The sequence below is a fragment of the Vitis vinifera genome, chromosome 1 (assembly GCF_030704535.1).
Source record: "Vitis vinifera cultivar Pinot Noir 40024 chromosome 1, ASM3070453v1".
NCBI classification, from domain to species: Eukaryota; Viridiplantae; Streptophyta; class Magnoliopsida; order Vitales; family Vitaceae; genus Vitis; species Vitis vinifera.
In genome coordinates, this window is record NC_081805.1 from 13,457,731 (window position 1) to 13,480,659 (window position 22,929).

A 22,929-nucleotide genomic window follows, 5' to 3' on the forward strand; every position below is an offset into this window, starting at 1 on the left:
AAATATTATAAAAATATTAAATCAAATTCAAATTATGCTTGGGTTGTCTGAACCTTAATCTGACTTCAACTCAAATTAAGTTCGAGTTGAAAAAACCCCTAACTCAAGTTTAACCTGAGTATTGAAAATTATTGTCCAGCCCAAATATTGGGTTGGGTTTAGGTTAAATCATAACAACCTGCCCAAGTTGTAACCCTACTTTTAATTAAAGAATAAAATTTTTAAAATATTAGAAATTTCAAAGCTTTTCCACTTTTTTTTCCGTAATAATTCAATAAAGAGACTACATAATGAAATTCTTTTCTTTTTGCCTTTTTCTATTGGCAAGAAATGTACAAAAGCAAATGTTTTTGGAAAGCAAAATGCTATCCACATCCAAAAGCTATAAATCAAGGCAGCCGTGGCATTGTGATATGGTTGAAACTTGAGAGAGAGAATGGCCACTCTCTTTACTCTCGTATCATCTTCTTCCTCTGTTTTCTTCTTCCCTATCAAAACCCTAAAAAACCCACCAATCATTCACTCTAGAAGGCCGCCTTTCTCCCTTACTTGTCTCCGGTCGTTGGAAACTAACCCACCACCCCCAGTTCAGACCTTCTGGAAATGGCTTTTCGACCAAGGCGTAGTCTCCGGCAAGACTCCGGTAAAGCCGGGGATCGTCCCAGAAGGCCTAGGACTCGTTGCCCAGAGAGACATTGCTCGAAACGAGGCTGTTTTGGAAGTGCCCAAGAGGTTTTGGATAAACCCAGATGCAGTAGCAGCTTCGGAGATTGGGAGTGTATGTGGTGGCCTGAAGCCTTGGGTGTCTGTTGCTCTGTTCTTGATCAGAGAGAAGTTGAGAGACGAGTCGCCATGGCGAAGTTACCTTGATATTCTTCCAGAGTACACCAATTCTACTATTTATTGGTGGGTCTGGATTAGTTTGGTTGGATTAGTTTGGTTTTTTAGGTTATAACACTCATCAACAAGTGTTATGGTAGCTGCTTGTGGTAATTTTTTTGTTTTGGTGAGTGGAATTATGGCGTTGATAAGTGTGATTTGATGTTGCAGTGCAGGTCAGAAGAGGAGCTCGTTGAGATTCAAGGTTAGTAGTGTAGTTTCTGGCTCAGGCATTTTGCTCTTTGTGGGAAATGGCTGAGGAGTAGTATCAAGTTAAGTGTTGTCTTCATTTTGACGTCACATTAGGGATTTCTTTTGTAGGAACACAACTGTCGAACACAACCTTAGGTGTGAAGGAATATGTGCAAAGTGAATTTCTTAAAGTTGAAGAAGAAGTCATACTCCCTCACAGCCAGCTTTTCCCTTTTCCTGTAACATTGGATGACTTCTTATGGGCATTTGGGATATTGAGATCCAGGGCATTTTCACGCCTTCGTGGTCAAAATCTTGTTTTGATCCCTCTTGCAGACTTGGTAAGATCTTTTTTTTCCCCTTCCAATTTGGTTTTCAGAAGCAATAAGTGAAGTAAGAAGAGAATGCCTGAACGAATATGGTTTAAGTGGTTCAGTATGTTATCAACTCCCTACATCAATGGGCAAGAAGAAGATTTAATTTAAACTGCCTTCTGTTGTAAATTTTATCTCATAGAAATCTGATCTGTGGATCAGATCAATCACAGTCCGAGCATAACCACAGAGGAGTACGCATGGGAGATTAAAGGAGCAGGTCTTTTCTCTAGGGATCAATTATTTTCTCTAAGGACCCCAGTTTCTGTGAAGGCTGGTGAGCAGGTGAAGTTTTCCAATTTCTAATACTTAAAGATAATCATGCTGCAAAAATGCCTTCTTTCCTATATTTGTATCCAAAGGATAATTCTCTATGGTGGGAAAATTTGATAAATCTTCGGTATCCTATGAATCTGGATGAATACTATTAGTTTTTTTAATATGGAAACTAGCCAATTCTAAGTGAACTATGAGTAGGATAAAATTACTGAACTATATGTTCTAAGTGATTACACTATTCAGAACTAGTGAAAAGAGAACTGCCTCAACACCCAAGAATCTGCAACTGGGGATTGGTAGATTAAATGAATGGTCTTAGGTCAGTATATACAACCTATTAACTTTGACACGATGCTCATTCATAATTTTTTTTGAGACTTTGACAGGTTTTGATCCAGTATGATTTGGACAAGAGCAATGCTGAGTTGGCTTTGGACTATGGGTTCATAGAATCGAGGCCAAACCGGAATTCTTATACCCTAACACTAGAGATATCTGAGTCAGACCCTTTTTTTGGGGACAAGCTAGATATTGCTGAGTCCAATGGTCTTAGTGAAATTGCATACTTCGACATTGTATTGGGCCAATCTCTTCCAGCTGCAATGCTGCCCTACTTGCGACTGGTAGCGCTTGGGGGACCTGATGCTTTTCTCTTGGAATCTATTTTTAGAAACACTATCTGGGGGCACCTTGAATTGCCTGTGAGCCGTGCCAATGAGGAGCTCATATGCCAAGTGATCCAAGATGCCTGCAAATCTGCCCTTTCCGGTTATCTTACCACCATTGAAGAGGTGAGTTCTTCATTTGTTGTAGTACAATATTAGATGTGATGTTTTCAACACTCTGTACGTGGTAATGTGCGTTGCATACATGTCGAGATCCATGAGTTATCAATCTCAGCCCCACCTAAAATTTACCTGTGGATCGACAAAGCTAAGCCTGAGTTATCAGTTCCTTGAAAAACTGACTAGCTGAAGGCAACGACCCCTGAAAATGATCAAAATAGAAAATGAGTAAAAGATCACTTGGTTGAAATGTTTTAATGCTGCATAAGAACCTCCTTGGTGGGATCCCCATTCAAGTGGTAGCATTTATTGTGGTTTTTCATTGTGTGGCGACTGTACCATTTAATTTCTGTCCTGAAATTCAGAGTACTCGGTTCTTTCAAATACCCAATTGTTTTAACTATGTAACAAGCACTACAAAAATGTGAATTGCAGGATGAGAAGTTGAAGGAAGAAGGGAATCTCCATCCAAGGCTTGAGATTGCTGTTGGGGTGAGAACAGGGGAGAAGAAGGTGCTGCAACAAATTGATGGGATTTTCAGGGAAAGGGAAAGGGAATTGGATCAGTTGGAATATTACCAAGAAAGGAGGCTTAAGGACCTCGGCCTGTGTGGGGAGCAAGGTGAAATCATCTTTTGGGAGTCCAAGTAAGAAGCCCCAGTTTCTTTTTTCCATATATTTAACGTTTCGCACCTTGGCCAATTTCATCAAATGTCAAAGGCGTATCCCTTTATGGAGTTCTCAAAATGGAGAAAGAGAAGAGCCAGAGGACAACCCTAAATCATCTGGGTTTGCTAGTTGCTATTGTTACTTACTGAAGCAAATTGTACCTGGTGGAGCAGCTTAATTTCAGTGGCAGTATATATATCATAGCTAGCATTCCATGACTTAGCCGCCCAGCTTTCTTTTTGGTATTTTCATGGCCCTGAATTGCTGGCTTCTGAAGCTGTGTAATAATCAATTTATTGTATAGTTTCACTTTCCTTTGAGTGATAAACTGATTCATCTCTTCATTTAACAATTCTTTCCAGCATCTTTTTAATAAGCAATAAACACATTGCGAGGCGCATCACCAAACGGTTTATGACTTTCCAAGTGTGAGAATAGGGTTTGAATTGCCCAACTACTTTGTGCTTTCAAAAGACGAGAAGGGGCCAAATGAATAAAATATGAACCACGGAATGAATAAGAATTTAAACAAAGGAATGAACACATTTTTAAATTCCCAAATGGGAACTTCAAATTTCCTTTCTGCCGTTCGTTACTTTGCGTATACATGGCCGTTTAAGCCCTTAAGCCCTGCGATGACAGGGTCATGGATTGTGCACCCCATTCAGAAAATCCACAGAAACACGATTTGAGGGTGAGCTTTAGCTTTACCACTTACCTCACCGCACTGTACTTAGGTTGCTAGGGCCTAGTAGGTCATCACAATTTGCTCTCTCGCAGAGGCACTCTTGAGGATTTGCATAAAAATAATCTTCCTCCTTGCGCTTGTCTGGAATAACTCTTCGACGAGTTGGTTGTCCCATCCTTTGGTCATGTGCCCGCCGGACAGAAACTTCAAACTCACTCCACGAAAGAGTCCCATTCTGATGCAAATCTAGCAATTCCACAAGTGCTTTTCGATGGAGTAGGATGGATTTTCTAAATCCAAGGTACCTGTACTGATACTAATCAGGAGAGATCTGCAAGATCCTTTAATGGAATTGATTGTGTTCACTTTGTCTAAACCAAAAATAAAAAATAAAAATACAAAACCCTTCTTTTGAAAGTGAGTTTAAATACCTGCGGTGGCCTTCCACAAGTTTTGCCATGTTCCCATCGTAGGTGGGGATGAAAATATTACTGGAAATAGAAACCATGAAATCCAGGGCTGCCATTTGAGAGGAATGATTCTGGAATTGCTGCAATTCTTCTGGGCCTAGCAGCATTTCCTTTTTCACCTGAAATTTTAATTGCTTTGAAATATAGAAGGATCATATGCAAACACAATTACACGCAAGCAAGTCAACAAACTACAGAAAGATGGTTATAGTAAAAGCCAAACAATATTTCTAGCAAGAAAATGCATCCATTGAGTTCCTAGCATTTGGTGGGACTTCAATGGGGGGCTGAAACATGGGATTGAAGAGTCACCAAGACATTCTAAAATATTTAGATTTTCCAAAATACGTCATTACTACAGACAAACCCACCATGTTTGCATTGAACAATCCAAAGGAAAAGTGCCAAATTGACCAGTTTAGATAATTGTTAACCAGTTCTCTCCTCTTGATATAAAAGTGCCCATTGTGGGTGAAAATGAAGTGCTTGCAAGCATTTGACAAAGTTTTTAGTTTAAGAAGTTGGAATTTCACAAAAATAAAAGGATTAAGGCAAGGCACAGGGTAATAAGAAGACTCACAATCTTTGGAAATGCTGCTCTTAGTGCTGCCAGTCTCTGTTCACTGCCATAAATCTCACCAGATGCAATATAGATCTGTATGCCCTTATCAAAACCCAGTGCTTGCATAACTAAAGCCACCTCCTCTGGTGTGAGAGGGCACAAACCTTGTAATCTCCTCTCTTCAGACACTATCTCTTTCTCTCTCCACCAAGGATATGCATACCTGGAAGAATAATGCACTGTAAGGAACCTTTTTATAATATAACACATCATTTCTTAGTGCACAGCACCATATATACCACCTTTTTTTTTCTTTTTTTGATGAATAGCACCATATATACCACTTTGTTTTTTTGATAGGTAAAAGCAATTGTATTAAAAAGAAAAGTATACACAATGTATACAAGAAACCAAAAGGCAAAAAGGTGTGGACACACAAAAAACATCCGCACCCTATGGAGTTCCTAATCAATCCACAAAATCAAACGTCAACATGGAACCATTCCCAATATACAATCTTACCCAATCCCAAAATAGATACAAAAAATAACTTTTAAAAGAATGATATGAACATTCACAATTCTACTATTTCTTTCCCTCCAAATGGACCAAAAAAGGCATAACAGAGCAACCTTCCAAGCCTTTTTCATTTTTCTACCAACAAAAAAGCCTCCCCAACTCAAGAGTAAACCTCTCATTGAAGAGTGCATTACCCACTGTACATCAAATAAAACAAAAATTAGCTGCCACAAAATACAAGCTTTCAAGCAATGAAGAAGAATATGATCACTCGTTTCTTCTTCCTCTTTGCATATGTAACATCTATTAGGCATCTTCCATTCCCTCTTTTTGAACTGATCCAGAGTCAAAATCTTTCCCCAAGTTGTCTCCCAAGCAAAGTAATTAACTCTAACAAGGGCCTAGGAGTTCCAGACTATACGATGAGAGAAAGGATCTGCTCTCCTACTAGCCAGGGAGGAGTAGAAAGACTTAATAGAAAAAATACCACTCTTTGTATCAATACTCCACAGAATCCTCAAAATTCGTAGAAAGATGATGATCATGCGGCCTCTTAAAGAAGTTGTCTACCTCCTCTAGCTCCCAATCATTCAACTGTCTAATAAACCTAGGATTCCATCTACCACCATCCCAAGCATTAGCCACAAGAGCATCTTTAGAGGAGGCTATAGAAAGAAGGTTCGGGAAACCATCCCTCAACGGCACATCCCACACCATTTATCCTTCTAGGACTTCACCCTATTCCCAGAACCAATCTTGAAACGCATTTTAACTTTGAAATCCTCCCAACCATTTCTGATTGTCTTCCAAACCCTCACTCCATACCTCCCTCTCACCCCATTCGTGCACTAGCTCTCATCTTCTTACCCATACTTGCCAACAATTACCCGTTTCCAAAGAGGATTTCTTTCAATCGCGAATCTCCAAGACCACTTCCCAAAAGGGCCTTATTAAAGGTTCCAAGACTTCTAAATCCCAACCTTCCTTTCACCTTTTCCAAGCAAACAACCGACCAGCTCAATAGATGGGGCTTGTTAACCAGAGCTCTCTCATCCCAAAGGAAATCACTTTGAATCTTTTCCAATCTAGATGCTACCCTCTTAGGAATGACAAAAAGGGACATATAAATTGGTAAGCTAGATAAGGTGCTCTTAATCAAGGTCTATCTTCCGCCTTTTGAGAGCTATCGTCGCTTCCACCAAGCTAATCTTTTCTGAAACCTCTCCTCCACCCTTTCCCATATCTCAGAAAACTTGAAGGGAGCTCTAAGAGGGAGACCAAGGTAGGTGGTTGGGATGGCACCCACCTTCCATCCTAAAACCTCAGCAAGCTCCTCCAAATTTGGGACATTCCCTATTGGAATCATCTCACTTTTGCCCAAGTTGATCTTCAACTCGAAACATGCCTCAAACCACATAAAAACCCAACTCAAATACTCAAGGTTTTCCTTACTAGCATCACACAAGATGAGTGTGTCGTCTACGAACAACAAGTGTGACACCTCCACTCCCACACCATTCCTCCCTCTAATTAGAAAACCATTAATGAAACCACCTTCCTTTGCCCTAGAGAGCAAGCGGGAAAGAGTCTCCATCGCCAAAACAAACAAGGAGACAAGGGGTCTCCGTGTCTCAGCCCTCTAGAATTATGGAAAAAACCTAAAGGGGAGCCATTTACCATAACAAAGAAGCATGTTGTAGAAATACACCATATGATCCATCCTATCCACTTGGAGCCAAACCCCATTTTCTCCTTTATCGTTGGGATAAAATTCCAAGTAACATGGTCATAAGCTTTTTCAATGTTCAGCTTGCATAAAACACCTCTCAAATTATCCTTAATTCTAGAGTCAATGGCCTCATTTGCAATCAACACAGCATCCAAAATTTGTCTCCTCGCCACAAAGGCATGTTGAAAATCTGAAACTAAGAAGCTTTAAGCCTATTTGCTAGAACCTTAACCAAAAGCTTGTCCCTCCAACCAAACTAATAGGTCTAAGGTCTAAAGTCCTTCAGGTCATCTGCCCCCCCTCCTTCCCTTTCTTAGGCCTTAAGACTAAGAATGTAGCATTCAAACTTCTCTCAAAAGACCCCAAACCATAGAATTCAGCAAAAAAGCCCATAACCTCAAGTTTCACAAAGTCCTAATAGTGCTACCAAAACACCAAGGAAAACCATCCGGGCCCGAGGCCTTATCTTCACACACATTGGATAAAGCTTCAGGGACCTCCTCTTCAGAGAAAACTGCAGAATCAGCATGCTGCAAGCAGTCGAAGGTTCAGTCCATCTAAACTCGGTCTCCACTCCCCTGTTTCTGCCAGAATTCTTTAAAAAGCATTTGTGACTACTTTGATGTTATCCTCCCTGTCTGACAATACACCATCTACTCTTAGTTTGGCCATAAAGTTCCTTTTTCTACAAGCATTGGCCATTTTGTGAAAGAAACTACTGTTTTTATCCCCTTCTTTTAGCCATAACTCCCTTGACTTTTGCCTCCAAGAGATTTCCTCCATCTCTGCCCATTTCTTAAACTCTTACACCACACCCCTTTTAACCTCAGTTTCCTCCACAATGAGGGCTCTTTCCCTTTCCTTCGCATCCCACAGCCGTAACAGAGCCAAGGCCTCCAATTTCTTGGTAGTCACATTTCCGAGAACCTCCTTATTCCAAGTTTTCAGATCTTGTTTCAAGGCCTTAAGCTTCATTGCCAGTATATGACTACAAGACCCTTGAACACTATAACCCTCCCACCAATTCCTGATAAGATCTTTGAAGCCTTCCACCTTTAACCACATATTCTCAAATCTTAAAGGTGTCTAGCCTTTCCTTATCCCTCCACCATCCAGCAAAATTGGCGCATGATCTGAAACTGGCCAACATATGGTACGAGTCAAAAACAGGATGAGCAGGAAAAAACACAAACCCCAAGGCCAAAAAGTGACTCGATTTGCTTATAGCTAAGTGCCCAACATAAAATCATCAGGCACCCTTCCCAAAGGTATTAGGCAGTAGAAGGGTAAAAAAATCTACTGATTATTTGATTTAGTGCCATCCTTTACACTTTCTTTTTTTTTTTTTTTTTTCAACAAACCCTCAATACACCACATTAGAAGCAAAGTGTGATAATGATCAATGCAAGATTGAGACATGCATCTTAACAAAATATAATAAAGGACCAAAAAAGAAACGAAAAGACAGAAAGAATATCTTAGCATTCAAACATAACAAACCTCATCTGCTTGAGTTCCTCAGCTTCTTCCTCAGTGCAGCCATGAGTACAACCTGAGAAAGCCAGCATGTCCATCTCGTATCTTAAATGCAAAGCTACAAAAGGTCCCTTTTCCTGAAGAATATGAACCAATTTGTGCCCCAAAGCCTCAATTTGAGGAGTGAATTTCAGTGCCTGGAAATTAACACGACACCTGAGTTTCTGAAGATCAAGTGGGAGCCCATTGTTTGCCAAGCGTGCATCTGTTTTGTTGAATTGTATCACCTTGTATTTACTGAAAAGTGGCAGAATCTGGACAACAGAATCAAAGACATCAGATCAGGAGTATTGCAGTAAAATGAATGGAGAGAATAGATTAACCAATTTCTCTATCAAAGAAACTTAAAAAGTACAAGCAACAGTCTACTCAAATATTCCTTTTTTTTTTCTTTTATTCTTTTTTTTTTGTCATTTCTTAGAATCAACATGCTAAACCTTAGATCATATTTTGAAATGAACTAGCATAACAAAATAATAATATAACTTTGCCAATAATAAAGATGAAACCAATATCCTCTTCGCTTTAAGGAATCGAAGAATGGAGTTTTTTCTGGTCAAATCCCTCTACTCTCTCATGGAGTTGGGAATGTCAATTCCCTTCCCTTCAAGCATTATGTAGAATTCATGGGTCCAGACTAAAACAAGCCTTTTTGCTTGGGAAGCCAGCTAAGGAAAAGAATTGATGATAAATCAACTACAAGGAAGAAGGTGGTCATTGGTGAATAGATGTTTTCTTTGTAAAATTGAAGGGAATCAATTGGTTCTATAGCAGTTTCTATTCTCCTTATTTGGCTTAGTCTGGGTGCTTCCTTCCAAAATCAAAGAAACTCTATAAAGCTAGCTTAGATCCTTTGTAGAGAAGAAAAGGGAGGAAGGTTTGGAAAGTCGCTCCCCTATGCATTTTTGGACTTTGTTTGGAAAGAAACTAACGTGCATCTGAAAATAATGAATTATCAAATCAAAAGTTGAAATGCTTGTTCCTAAGTAATCTCTTAGCATGGGTTGGGATGTACATTAAAGAAGGCTCAATGCCTTTGATTGATTTTATTGATTGGTTAGTGTGAAAAGAGAGAAAAGGGAGAATACCTAATTTTTGTTATTAAAAACTATTAATAATACACATTAGACTTGGGTATATATATACATGCTAGTGGGACCCATAATACAATAAGGAAAAAAAAAGAAAAGTAAATAACTGAAATAACTATACACTATCTAACACTCCCCCTCAAGCTGGAGCATATATGTTATATGCACCAAGCTTGTTACAAATGTATTAGGACCTCTGAAAGATTTAGTAAAAATATTTGCTAGTTGATCATTTGAATTGACAAAACTAGTCGCCACACATCCTGATGCGATCTTCTCTCTAATGAAGTGATAGTCAACTTCAATGTGTTTGGTCCTTTCATGGAAGACTGGATTGGATGCAATATGCAAAGCGGTTTAGTTGTCACAAATGAGCTTCATCTGTTCATCCTTTCCAAATCTCAACTCCCGAAGATGTTTCAGCCATATGAGTTCACATATTGCCAGAGCCATAGCTCGATACTCGGCTTCAGCACTAGATCTGGCCACTACATCTTGTTTCTTACTCTTCCAGGATATTAGGTTACCTCCAATAAAAACACAATACCCGAAAGTGGAACGTCTATCTGTGGGTAAGCCAACCCAATCTGCATCTATGTAACCAACAACCTGGGTATGACCTCTATTCTCGTACAACACACCTTGGCCTGGTGTGCTTTTGATATATCGAAGAATGCGGATTACAGCATCCCAACGACTATCACATGGTGACTGTAGGAATTGACTAACAACACTTACAGGAAAAGAAATGTCTGGACGAGTAATGGTGAGGTAATTCAGTTTACCTACAAGTCGCCGATACATCCTAGGATTTCCTAAAGGCTCCCCCTGTCCTGGTATAAGTTTGACATTTGGATCCATAGGAGTGTCTACCGGTTTACAGTCTAACATACCGGTTTCTTCCAAGATGTTTAAAGCATACTTCCTTTGGGAAAGAATCACACCGGAACTGGATTGAGCTATCTCAATCCCTAAGAAATACTTGAGTTTCCCCAAGTCTTTAGTCTGAAAGTAGGTGAAAAAGTGTTGCTTTAGTTTCTTAATATCATTCTGATCACTACCTATAATGACGATGTCGTCCACATAAACTACCAGATAAATACACTGCCCCGAAGAGTTATGATGATAGAAAACGGAATGGCCTACTGTACTGCGAAACATGCCAAACTCCTGAACAATAGAACTAAAACGGTTAAACCATGCTCGAGGAGATTGTTTCAAGCCATATAGAGAACGGCGTAACCTGCACACTAAACTAGACTCCCCCTGAGCAACAAAACCAGTTGGTCGCTCCATATAAACTTCCTCAGCAAGATCCCCATGAAGGAAAGCATTTTTAATATCTAACTGATAAAGAGGTCAAGAACGCATAGCAGCCATGGAGAGCAATAGACGAACAGAAGCTATCTTGGCAACAGGAGAGAAAGTGTCACCATAATCAGAACCATAGACCTAAGTATAGCCTTTAGCAACTAAGCGGGCCTTAAGGCGATCAACCTGACCATCAGGGCCAACCTTAACTGTGTAGACCCAACGACAACCAACTGTAGATTTATCAGAGGGTAAAACAACAAGATCCCAAGTACCATTGGAGTGTAAAGCAGTCATTTCATCTACCATTGTCTGTCGCCAACCTGGATGGGAAAGAGCCTCAGGGGTGCTCTTGGGAATAGAAACAAAAGATATAGCATAAACAAATGCAGAATAGGATGAAGATAATCGATGGTAACTCAAAAAATTGTAAATGGGATGAGAATTACGAGTAGATCGATTACCTTTCCGAAGAGCAATGGGTAAGTCAGCAAAAGGAGGCAGAGCCGAGGTAGGAGAAGCCGAAGGGATAGGAAATGAGTCAGCAGGTACTTCAGCCAAAGAAGGAGGAACAGCGACACGATGACGGCGATGATAAACCTGAAGTGGGCAAGAAGGCACTGCATCAGGTGGGGAGATAATGGGAAGGGGTAAGACTTCAAAAACAGGAAGAGACTTAGAGGTGGAGAAGAATGGTGAGTCCTTAAAGAAGGTGACATCAACGGAGAGAAAGTAGCGATGAGTCTCAAAGGAATAACAACGATAACCCTTTTGAAGTCTGAAGTATCCCAAGAAGATGCATTTTGTGGCTTTGGCAGAAAGTTTGTCCTACCCAGGAGTGAGAATATGAACAAAGCAAGTACAACCAAAAACACGAGGAGGAAGGAAATAAAGTGGTTGGTCAGGGAAAAAAAGGGAATGAGGAATCTGATCGTGTAATATAGATGAGGGCATACGATTAATCAAATAACATGCTGTAAGAACAGCGTCCTCCCAAAAACGAAAAGGAACATTACTATGGAGAAGGAGAGTACGAGCTATCTCAACAAGATGTCGATTCTTACGTTCAGCTACCCCATTTTGTTGAGAAGTATGAGCACAAGAAGACTGATGAAGGATCCCAAGGGGGAGTGTTAGATAGTAATAGAAGAGAAAAGATCCTTATTACCAGATATGTGATCAGAAGCGCCAGAATCTAGAATCCAAGGTCCAAGAGAAAATGTGTGGGCAAGACAAGCAAAAACATTACCAGTCTGGGCAATAGAAGTAACAAAAGCTGACTTGGTGGCCTGATAGCGGAAATAGTCATCATACTCACTATCAGTGAGGGAAATACCCTGAGATGTGGAGGAGCTTGGAGGCTAAGGCGGCTGAGGATCAGATGACTGGGCCACATGGGCAGTGTGGGGAGGCCGCCCATGTAACTGATAACACCAATCACGAGTGTGGCCAAGCTTATTGCAATAGGTGCAATGAGGACGTTAGCCTCTACCTCGGTTACCACTACGTCCTCCTCAAGAGTTAGTTTGAGAAACTAACACAGAAGAATCTGAAGTGTTATCAGATGGCAAAGTCTGAGTAGAGGAGATACGGAAGAGGCGAGCAAACACATCATCCAAGGATGGAACGGAGGAACTGCCAAGAATCTTATTACGGACGGTCTCAAGATCTGGACGAAGGCCAATAAGCGTAAGAACCATGAAGAACTTGTCAATCTGTGTTCGTTGATCCCCAACATCAGTAGTAAGAGGCATCACGGTCAAGAATTCCTCCTTAAGAGAGGCAATCTGGCCAATATAAGTAGATAAATCCATGTCTTGTTGTCTAACATTGACAATAGAAGAAGCCACTTTATAAAGACGTTGGATATCATTCGTGTATTGCCCTTTCGCCTAATTCCAAAATTTAAAGCATGTTTTGTAGGCCTGAAGATGAAGCAGAATCTTAGGATCAACTGATTGCCATAACACACTACATAACTGTGCATCTATCTTCCTCCATTGTACTCTGTCAACCTCAGGGATATCCACCTCCTGCATAACAAGGTGATCCTCATAACCTTGACCCATAAACCAAAGCTCCACAGAGGCAGATTAGGACAAATAATTTTCACTGCCAACCAATTTCTCCGAAGTAATCATAGGAGATCCAGATATAACAAAGGAAAAAATAGAACTTTTAGTAATCATATCTATTTATCTGAAGAACGAAATATGTTTAGATCAAAGAGAGCCCTAATACAGCTTCAGATCGCGGCTAAAAGAAGAAAAACCAAGGATCCGCAACTGTGAGAGACCAAATAGTAAAGAAAAACAAATGTGGCACTACTGAAAGGGTAGAAGAACACTTCCTAAGACACGTGCAGGGCTAGGAGTGACACAAGCACAGATGGAGAGTGGCTAGACGGCGTCAAGCGAGGCTAGAGGTGGAAGCGCGTTGCCGGAAAGTGCTCCACACGCCCTCATGCACCGGCGCGTGAGGTTCAGGCCGTCGAAGAAGAAACCGGCGTGGTCGGCACGTGACTGAGATTCTCCCTCTGATGCTTTGACAAAACTTGAAGATCTCCTCCTTGCGCACCTGATGGTATGGTCGGTGTCGGAAAGGACTTCGCCGGAAAAAGTCGCCAGTGGTGAGGGTTTTTTGACGACAGTGAGGGTTTTCTGACGGCGCTACGATTGACCGGAAAGCTTTAGGAGATGGGAAAGGTGACCGGAATGAAACACGATCACTGAAAGGTTTCCCATAATTGATTCATGGATAAACCGAAAATAATTAGGTTTTTTTTTTCTCCCTACACTCTGATACCATGTGAAAAGAGAGAAAAGGGAGAATCCCTAATTTTTGTTATTAAAAAACTATTATCAATACACATTGGACTTGGGTATATATATACATGCTAGTGGGACCCACAATACAATAAGAAAAAAAAAAAAAAAGTAAATAACTGAAATAACTATACACTATATAACAGATTCCAACTCTCACCCCCCCTTTCAATAGAAGAATTCCAAACATCCGTCACCTATGCATCCTTAGAGATCAACAAAGCAAAAAGTGAAGGAAACAACACACACAAAAGGTTATCCCCACACCACCTATCCTTCTAAAAAAGTACCCTCCACCCAGTTCCCACCACAAAGGAACGCCTAGATCTCACAATATACTAATCCTTCCTTATTGCTTTTCCACAACCTAACCTCATACCCCTCTTTTACTTCCTAAGTTGCCCACCCCCCTCTTACTTACCCATACTTACCACAAATAACTTAGTTTCAAAAAGCCCCTCTCTCAACCATAAACCGCCAACTCCACTTGCAAAGAAGTGCATTATTAAGAAGTGCAAAACTTTTAATCCTCAAGCCCCCTTTCCTCTTGTCACAACAAACAACCACCCATTTAACAAGATGAGGATTATGCTTCATAGTCCCATTACCCCAAAGAAAGTTCCTTTGAATCCATTCTAACCTCAATGGAACAACCTATGGCATACAAAACAAAGACATAAAATAAATAGGCAAACTAGATGAAGTACTCTGAAGCAAAGTTACCCTCCCACCTTTGGAAATATATTGTCACTTCCACATAGACAACCTTTTACGAGACCGCTCTTCTACTCCATCCCAAACTCCTGTAGACTTAAACAGAGCACCCAAAGGAAGTCCCAAAGAAAAAGGAAGACTACTCACCCTACACCGAAGCTTAACCAGTAAATCATCGACATTTTCCAACCGTCCAACCAGAATCAACTCACTTTCCTCCAAATTAATTCTCAACCCTGAAATGGCCTCAAACCATATAAATAACCAACATAAATAAGTTATATGATCCTGAGAGGCCTCACAGAAAACCAGAGTATCATCAACAATCAATAAATGAGAAACCTACATTCCTTCTCCAAATCTACCCTTTACCTGACAACCTAATAAAAAACCACCGGCCACCACCCTCTTCAAAAGACAACTAAGTATCTCCATTGCAATCACATATAAATAGGACGAAAGAGGATCCCCCTGATGCAACCCTCTAGAACTTGGGAAAAAACCAAAGGGAGTGTCATTCACTAAAACAAAAAATCTAGTCATTGAAACACACTACCCTATTCACCCAATCCATTTTTTGCAAAACCAAAAACAGAAAAGACTAGTCTACATGATCATACGTCTTCTCGATGCCTAATTTGCACAAAAGACCAGTCTCATTACTTTTTAAAATGGAATCAATAGCCTCAATAAAAAAAAGTACTGCATCCGAAATTTGTCTCCCACAAACACACTCTGAGTTGAAGAAACCACTCTCCCAATTACCTTTTTTAATCTATTAACCAACCACTTATAGAAACCATCCCCCACCAAACTGATTGGCCTAAAATCCTTCAAATCCTGAGCACCCCCTTTTTTGGGAACTAACACTAAAAAAGTGGCATTCAAACTCTTTTCAAAATTGCCATGCTCATGGAACTCCTTAACAAAGTCCATCACCTCATCTTTAACAAAATCCCAAAAGAATTTCCAAAAAGTCATAGAAAAATCATCCAGTCCAAGAGCTTTATCCCCACTAAACCCTAAAAGAGCCTGAAAAAGCCCCGCCTCAATGAAAGGCTCCTCCAGCCAAGCAAACTCCTAAGCCTAAAGACCTTCAAACACCAAACCATTTAAACTTGGTCGCCATTCCCCTGTAGTAGAAAACATCTGCTGAAAAGCTAAAGCCACCCCTTCCTTAATAGCTTGTTCTCCAGTAAACCACATACTATTAATCTTAATTCTAGCCAAAAAATTCCTTCTACGGTGGGCATTAGTCATCTTATGAAAAAAAACTAGTATTTCTATCCCTCTCTTTTAACCAAAACTCCCAAGATTTCTGTCTCCAAGAAATTTCTTCCAACAAAACCCACTTCTTATGCTCCTCCCTCACTCCCTCTCATGCTTGGACCTCCTCCAAAGACAAAACACAGGACTGTTCCTTTGCATCCTAAAAAGCCACTTGCTCTAACGCCCTAGCCTTCCTCACACCAAGCTGACCAAAAACTTCTCTATTCCAGATTTTCAAATTAAACTTCAACGCTCTCAACTTTGCAGACAAAATAAAACTGAAGGAACCACAAAAGTTAAAACCCTCCCACCAAGATTGGATTAAATCCTTAAATCCCTCTTCCTATAACCACATATTTTCAAAGCGAAAAGGCACAGGGCCTCTCTGTAACCCTCCCCTATCCAACAAAATAGAAATTTAATCAAACACTGGTCTAAGGAACACACACAGCATTGCTCCGCTGAAATAAGATTCCCAGCCCTCAGATACAAGGAACCAATCCAATTTGGACTTCCCAAAAAAAAGGATGGAATTACTAGAAGTTGACCAGCTTCCTACCCGTACCAGAAACATTCTATTCTCTCAGCAGACCAAGAGTTGGAACTACTAAATAAAGGAGGTAAATTACTAGGTAGAAAAATAGAAGAGACCACTCTATACTTTAAAAAAGAAATGATCTTTTTTTTTAAATCCAGGTATTCTCAATCCTTTACGCAATGGCAAGTGGTTATTCAAATCCCATTCCAAGTAAAAAGACCGCCCAACAAAGGAAGATCTCTCAACCGTAAGTCCTCAATTACATCTGAAAACCTCCGCATCGCTGAAGTCAACCTTCCTCCACTACTGCGTTCATGCGGAAACCTGATCAAATTGAAACCTGCTACACACCAAGGCTTCCCCTAAAGCCCCTTAATCGCTCCTAATTCATCCCAAAAAGATTCCCTATTACTCCTTAGCATTGGTCCATAAACTCCGGTAAAACTTCAAGACAATTTTGAAACTAACATGAAACAGAAAACTACCCTACTTCCAACCTAACCAATTGTAGCACCCTTTTATCCAAAAACACTAAAATACCTCCAGTAGCACCCCTCAAATTCACCATTGCCTAATCTAAGAAACGCCCTACACCAAGACTACACACCAACTAAATGAGAATTAGGCATTTATAGCACCTTCTAAGGCGGATTTTTGTTAAGGAAGCCATGCACGAGAAGCTTCTTATGACAATCAACTTAGGAGGAGGATTCAGCTTCTTGTTAATTGGTAACAATGAATTATCACAACTTACAGTCTTCAATTTTCTCTTTGTTCAAAGTGTCTTGCTTAGCTCTATGAAGGACACTCTGTCTCATTGGTCGAGGTCTCCATTGGCAAGGGTAGTTGAACATGCAGAGGAGGGCCCTTATGTGATTTTTTAGCATAGTTAGGAAAGTGAAATTGAAGGAACTTTGTAAGATAGAAGCAATCTCATTGGGCTTTGGAAGATACTCTTAGGAAATCTCATTTTGCTTGATCAAGTAATCCTTCCAAAGATGAAAATTTGTAATTCTTAGTGTTGGGATAGAGCCCTTAAAAGCAAGACATGATACAACAAAGTTAAACATAAGCTTCCACTTTTCTATCCATTGTTTACACTTATATTGATTTGAGCATTCAAACTCATATCACTTGCATTATACATAATTTAAGTGCATTAGGAATTGCATATAAGATACAAGTCATGGGTTTCTTGTAAGATGATAAGTAGTTCACAGTCAGTTCATGGATTTAAGCAATCCATTGGAGGTTATAGTGCACTAACTCCTAATTGGAGGGATGATTTGTCTTGATCGTCAGAATGGGTTTCTTATGGTGAGTGCACTAATGTGTATGGTTACACATTAGACAAAACCTATGGTGAATGATTATATGAGGCTATCAAATTGTCATGTTTCACCAAACTACTATATTACATGGACTCTCAACTTTGAGAAGATATTGAGTTTGTACTAAAATCAACAAGAAGCTTTGACCTATAATTAAGACCCTAAAGTAACCATGTATTCCTTACGGATCAGATCACTATTGATTGAAGTTGGTGGCAACAGGTATTCTCAATAAAGGAACCATGATATTTCATGGGATTAAAACAGGGTGTCCTCTTAGGTGATCCAAAGGACATGTGATCATAAAATTTGTGGTCATAATAATTTCTTAACTGGAATTTGACATATGTTCTTTATAAATTAAAGTATATCAATTGATCACATAATAGGAGGATCCATAACTCACGGATTAGAGAGGTAATCTTGATAGGTTGATAACACTACCCTATTACAATACAGACACCAATTCATAGGGAGTGTACATGCAATAAATGATAAGTCAAGAACCCAAACTTTGCATCATCGTAATTTCATAAGATATCGGAGTGTAGTTGACTCTCTTTAGTGGAGTATTGAATCAACTTCAAAATTGGATTCTAAAGGAGTCAGTATTCTCCTATGGTCCCAATGATCCCCACTCGAGCTCCTAATTCATGGAAACACATTTTATTTGAGGGATTTGGGTTTCTAGATCATAAGTATACATAAGGGCATTTTAATAAAAACAAAAAGTTGCACTAGATCCTATGGATTGATTTTCTAGATTAGACTACTTAATTAATTGGAGCCCATTAGGGTTAATTAATTAATTAGCATCCAGGTGGACTAAATTAAGTGACTCAAGCCTAATTTGGGTTGAAGTCACTTAAACCCACAAGGGGCCCTATATAAACCCCCTTAGGGGTTTAGGGTATAGGCTTTTGCAATTTTCAGTCTTCCAAAGAGCCACTAGAGAAAACTTATAGCCACCCTTAAGGAAGTAAAGAAAAGCCCACACTTTTCTCATGCCTAGACCCATGTGAGAGAAGATCCGATGGAAGAACACCGGGTAGACAAGTTCTACAACGTTTTTCGACATTTTCATTCACTTAGAAATGATCTAGAAACATTCAGATCACAGGTATGTGTTCTAACCTCCAGATCTAATATTTATTTTGGTTTTTATTGTCATAGTTTTTCATTGCGTCAAATCTAAAGAGCCTTAGGAACAGATAGCTTAAACCCTACGAGACCCAAAGCCAAGGAATGGAATAATTTGAGGTTCCTAACAATCAGATGTCATAAATAGCTATGGGTCAAGAATTGCATTTTTGTCATTTTTTTCCTTTTATTTTTATGAAGTTTGGTTTTACTACAATAATACCTAAAGTAAGCTCAAGTTTAAGTTTCAAATTTGATTACCTAATAAACCAAGTTTATGAACAGTAAAGGTAGGTATCATGCAGCTGCTGTAACATAAGCCCTAAAAAACCTTACCAACTGATCTACCACTTTTAAAAGGTTAGAAATACAAAGCCAATTACATGTGGCAAGGAATAAATCAAATTACTAGGGTAATTTTATTCATTAAATTGCATTAGTAAAGGTGGAAGAGCTGAACTCTGATGCAAAAGATAAACTTAAAGCATGATAATTTCCAAGCCTGGTTGGATCAAGCTTGAGCTTATCCATGCAAATAGTTCAAGCTTGGTCCAAACTTGAACTAAACTCAACCAAGCAAACCTTGTATAGCAGTACATGACAGCAGTCAGCTTAGCTCACCATAATTGCATGGTTTTCTAAATTAAAAAGACAGAAGCAAAGGTAGGCATAGTTTCCAAAACACCAAAAATTTAACTATCCGTTTCCAATAGAGCGTATAAAGCAAGAAGAATTGATAGAATCAGCACGTCATTCCCTTTGTAGAACCCTAGACTCATGGTAAATGTCCCAGCTTCAAGTCACGGGAGGCTACAAATTTAGATTTTGAGGAGATGTGAGGCCAAACATAAGGGATAATCAAGGACATGAAATACAGGAGAAAAAAAAGGAAAGAATTAACAGCACATCCAGAAGAACGAAATGTTGAGTGTGGAATCACATCATATATCTTCCAAAATGATTATCGCCTAGCAAAGTTATCAACTTTTCGGAAAATAATTTAAGCACAAGGGATGAGTTCTCTGAATGATAATATTCTTTTCTTAATCAGAAACAAATTAAAGAGCAAACCTGTTCAGAGTAATATTTTTCATTTGACCAGCTGACAGGGGGCATGGCAAGTTGCTTGTATCCGTACTTCCTGCTGAACCTCTTAGGCAGCCTTTTGACAATGCGAACTTCATCTCTTAGTGATTCAATGAAGTGTCTCACATCAAAGATATCCTCAAAATTACTGTAGAAAGATTCTATAAGCACACAACTTTAAAGCAGATATAAGAAAAAGTTGCCTTCTCTAGAAAAGGAAAATACCTAGGGTCCGACCAGAAAGATGTCTTATCAAGTTCTGGGACTACTAGAGTGAGATTCAAAAACCGAGCAACAGTGACCATGTCACAGATCTGAAATGCCACAATGACTCAGTTAATAAGAAAACAAAAAATAAGGAAAACAGAGAAAGAAAAAACAAAACAAGAAGTACAAACCGCAGCCCGCATTTGGTTCAAGCCCCCATTGCAAGAAACTCTAAGAAAACCATTGCTTTGGTAGCTCCCTACAAAACTTCAGGTGCTAAGGCTATATTTGCAAAGGAAAATTTTAACAATTCCCTCAATGAAAAGCATGAATGACATGAGGTAAAATATCTAGAAATTTAGTTGAATAAGAAACACATTGACCTCTAAACCAATTAGACCTTTATCATGAATATCTGAACCTGTAGAAGATGTTCCCATGAATTCCTATGGTCAACAGAACTAGCATAACAAATTCGCACGTCCCTTCTCATTTTTTATCTAACACAAAGAGAGTAATGGTATGATTTACCGATTCAAAGTATTCATAAATCATTTTTCAATGATGGATTTTGGTGAAATCTACCAACTTCATATTCTTTAAACTAGATATGGACATACTACTCATGCGAGGATGTAAGATGTGGGATTATATATGAAGGAGAATAAGTTGAGAAAGGAAAATGAGGTTATTCGTGGACATACTGTCGGGCCAGCTATTGTGTAATCGCCCATTTCATTTCATTTCTTTTCACTGTATCATGTAAAGATGAATAAATGATGTAGGATAAAAGTAGGATGAAAGAGGCAACAGTCACAGCAACAACAACAGCTACACCATTGAGAGGCATAATTAAGTTGACAAACAGAAATTAGCAAGAAAAAGTTAAAACCACATAGTCCTCTTCATCTTCCTATCATTTAATTAGTGAATGCTTTAAGTTTTGCTCCCATGCTAACAAGTCCATTAAGAAAAGCAGCCAATCTCTGGACTAGGTCTAACTCTCTAAAAATCCCTGGGTATAGTGACACCCTTTACAAAATATGATGGGATCTATAAACAAGTGTGCCATCTAAAGATAGTATCATTAGTGTTACACACTAGGGTTTGCCTAGTCCCACGAACCTTTCAGATAGAGAACAGTAGCTGCAACAACAGAATTGTGATAATCAAGCCTAAAACACAGTTGATAAATAGAATTCTCGATTTATAACTGAAACAGCCACACCCACTTTCAATTAATCTTAATATTGCCATTTGCCACAATTTTAGCAATGGGAATAACACATTGATGAGCCAAATTAATAAACTCCCATAGCACATTCATAGTTTTACAAGTAGAACTAAAAAATTCCTCTTGAATTTTCAGAATTTAACTCGATTTCAAGGTTTCGAAGCAAATCGAAAAGGAAGGGAACTCACTTGCAGGGAGAGGACGAGGAGGAGGCGATAAAATAGCCTTTTCGACGTGCAAAGGATACGGAGTTATCCGAGATAAGTGGGATGATATTCCAGTTAGCAAACGCGGATGCCATAGCTCCCCCACTGCAACCAACTGCACCAGACACGTCCATAGCAAAATGCTGGAGCACACACGAATAAACCACACCTGAAGACGAGTCCTTGGAATCACCGGAGCTGGAAGCTTATCGCACCTCACCTGTAAACTACCCTCAGATCTAACCTCCATTTCTCTTCTACACACTTCATTGCCACTTCATCGAAACCTTTTACTTCTCACCAATTCCAATTTTACTCAATCCGAAGCAACACAGCAAACCCCACATCAACAAAAACAAAAAGTCTCGGAATCCCACAACAAGAGCCCTAGCTCCACCAAAAATACAAGACAAATCTTCAAAAAAACTACACAAAATCTAACTCAATTAACCAACTCCACCAAGATCGACACTGTAACCTTTTAGTAAATTCTCCCTAGAAAACCGAACTTTCCGAACAACCAATGGCAGAAACCTGGAGAAAGGGGAGGTGGAATTCACGAGCCAAAAGGCAAAACAAAAATAAATAAGTCCGACAGGCCAAAAAATTTCCACCGCCCAATTCTTTTCTCTCTGGTTCTGTTTTTTTTTTCCTTTTCTGGGGAAATACTCTTCTCTTATTCTGAAAATGGAAGATATGTTAGGGGGTGTTTGGCTGGGTTGAGATGGAGAGGACTCCGATTTTGAAGGCCGAGATCGCCGACCTGGCCACAAACCCAGCTTCAATTCGTGCTCCGATTCTTCCGATGATTTGGGTTTGTTCGTACTTTCAAGTTTCCAACACTTGGCTTTTTTGTAATTTTTGTAGTTAATTAATTAACTTGATGAAACCAATTTGGAAAGCGAGGATACGGACGTTCATGTTGTTTTTCTTTTGTCATTCATTTCGCTTCACCAACAGCCTCAATGCCCATCTTCACAATCATGTCATTAAATATTTATTTTTTTATTTTTATTTTTCGAGGCTGTAAATTGGAAATATCGATTCATTGTTTTTGACATTTGGAATTTGTTTGTTTTGGAAGAAAGATTAGAGGATTGAGATAAGTAGGAGAAAAAGATGGGCAGCCGCACAGATTGAAGCCTACAAGAATCTTTCAAATGAAACAATGCTACAACTACGTCTTTTTCTAAATGTTTTTAAAGAAAAAAAAATCAAATTAATATCATATTTGGAAAGGTGGTTGGGGAGGCAAATGAATTAAATCTGCTGTATTTTAGATAATATTTTTATTT

General features: G+C 39.3%; 2 protein-coding genes across 3 annotated transcripts; one reads left to right on the plus strand and one right to left on the minus strand.

Moving 5' to 3' along the window:
* Window positions 1-392: 392 nt before the first annotated feature.
* On the plus strand, window positions 393-3,530 carry LOC100243771 (fructose-bisphosphate aldolase-lysine N-methyltransferase, chloroplastic). 2 transcript variants are annotated; one of them, XM_019221099.2, is made up of 6 exons: window positions 393-906; window positions 1,056-1,084; window positions 1,186-1,412; window positions 1,608-1,730; window positions 2,111-2,515; window positions 2,945-3,530. In XM_019221099.2, the coding sequence occupies exons 1-6, from the start codon at window positions 437-439 to the stop codon at window positions 3,158-3,160; spliced, it is 1,470 nt and encodes a 489-aa protein (XP_019076644.1). In that variant the 5' UTR covers window positions 393-436; the 3' UTR covers window positions 3,161-3,530. The 2 variants fall into 2 exon arrangements, with proteins under 2 accessions (XP_019076644.1, XP_002267249.1); XM_002267213.4 differs by having other exon boundaries at window positions 394-906; window positions 1,201-1,412.
* Window positions 3,531-3,672: 142 nt separating this feature from the next.
* On the minus strand, window positions 3,673-22,788 carry LOC100247184 (rhamnogalacturonan I rhamnosyltransferase 1). The gene is made up of 8 exons (XM_002265822.5): window positions 21,617-22,788; window positions 20,386-20,453; window positions 20,213-20,301; window positions 19,973-20,135; window positions 8,647-8,936; window positions 4,917-5,121; window positions 4,298-4,455; window positions 3,673-4,171 (listed from the first exon to the last, which is right to left on the minus strand). The coding sequence occupies exons 1-8, from the start codon at window positions 21,882-21,884 to the stop codon at window positions 3,898-3,900; spliced, it is 1,515 nt and encodes a 504-aa protein (XP_002265858.1). The 5' UTR covers window positions 21,885-22,788; the 3' UTR covers window positions 3,673-3,897.
* Between the last annotated feature and the right edge of the window lie 141 nt (window positions 22,789-22,929).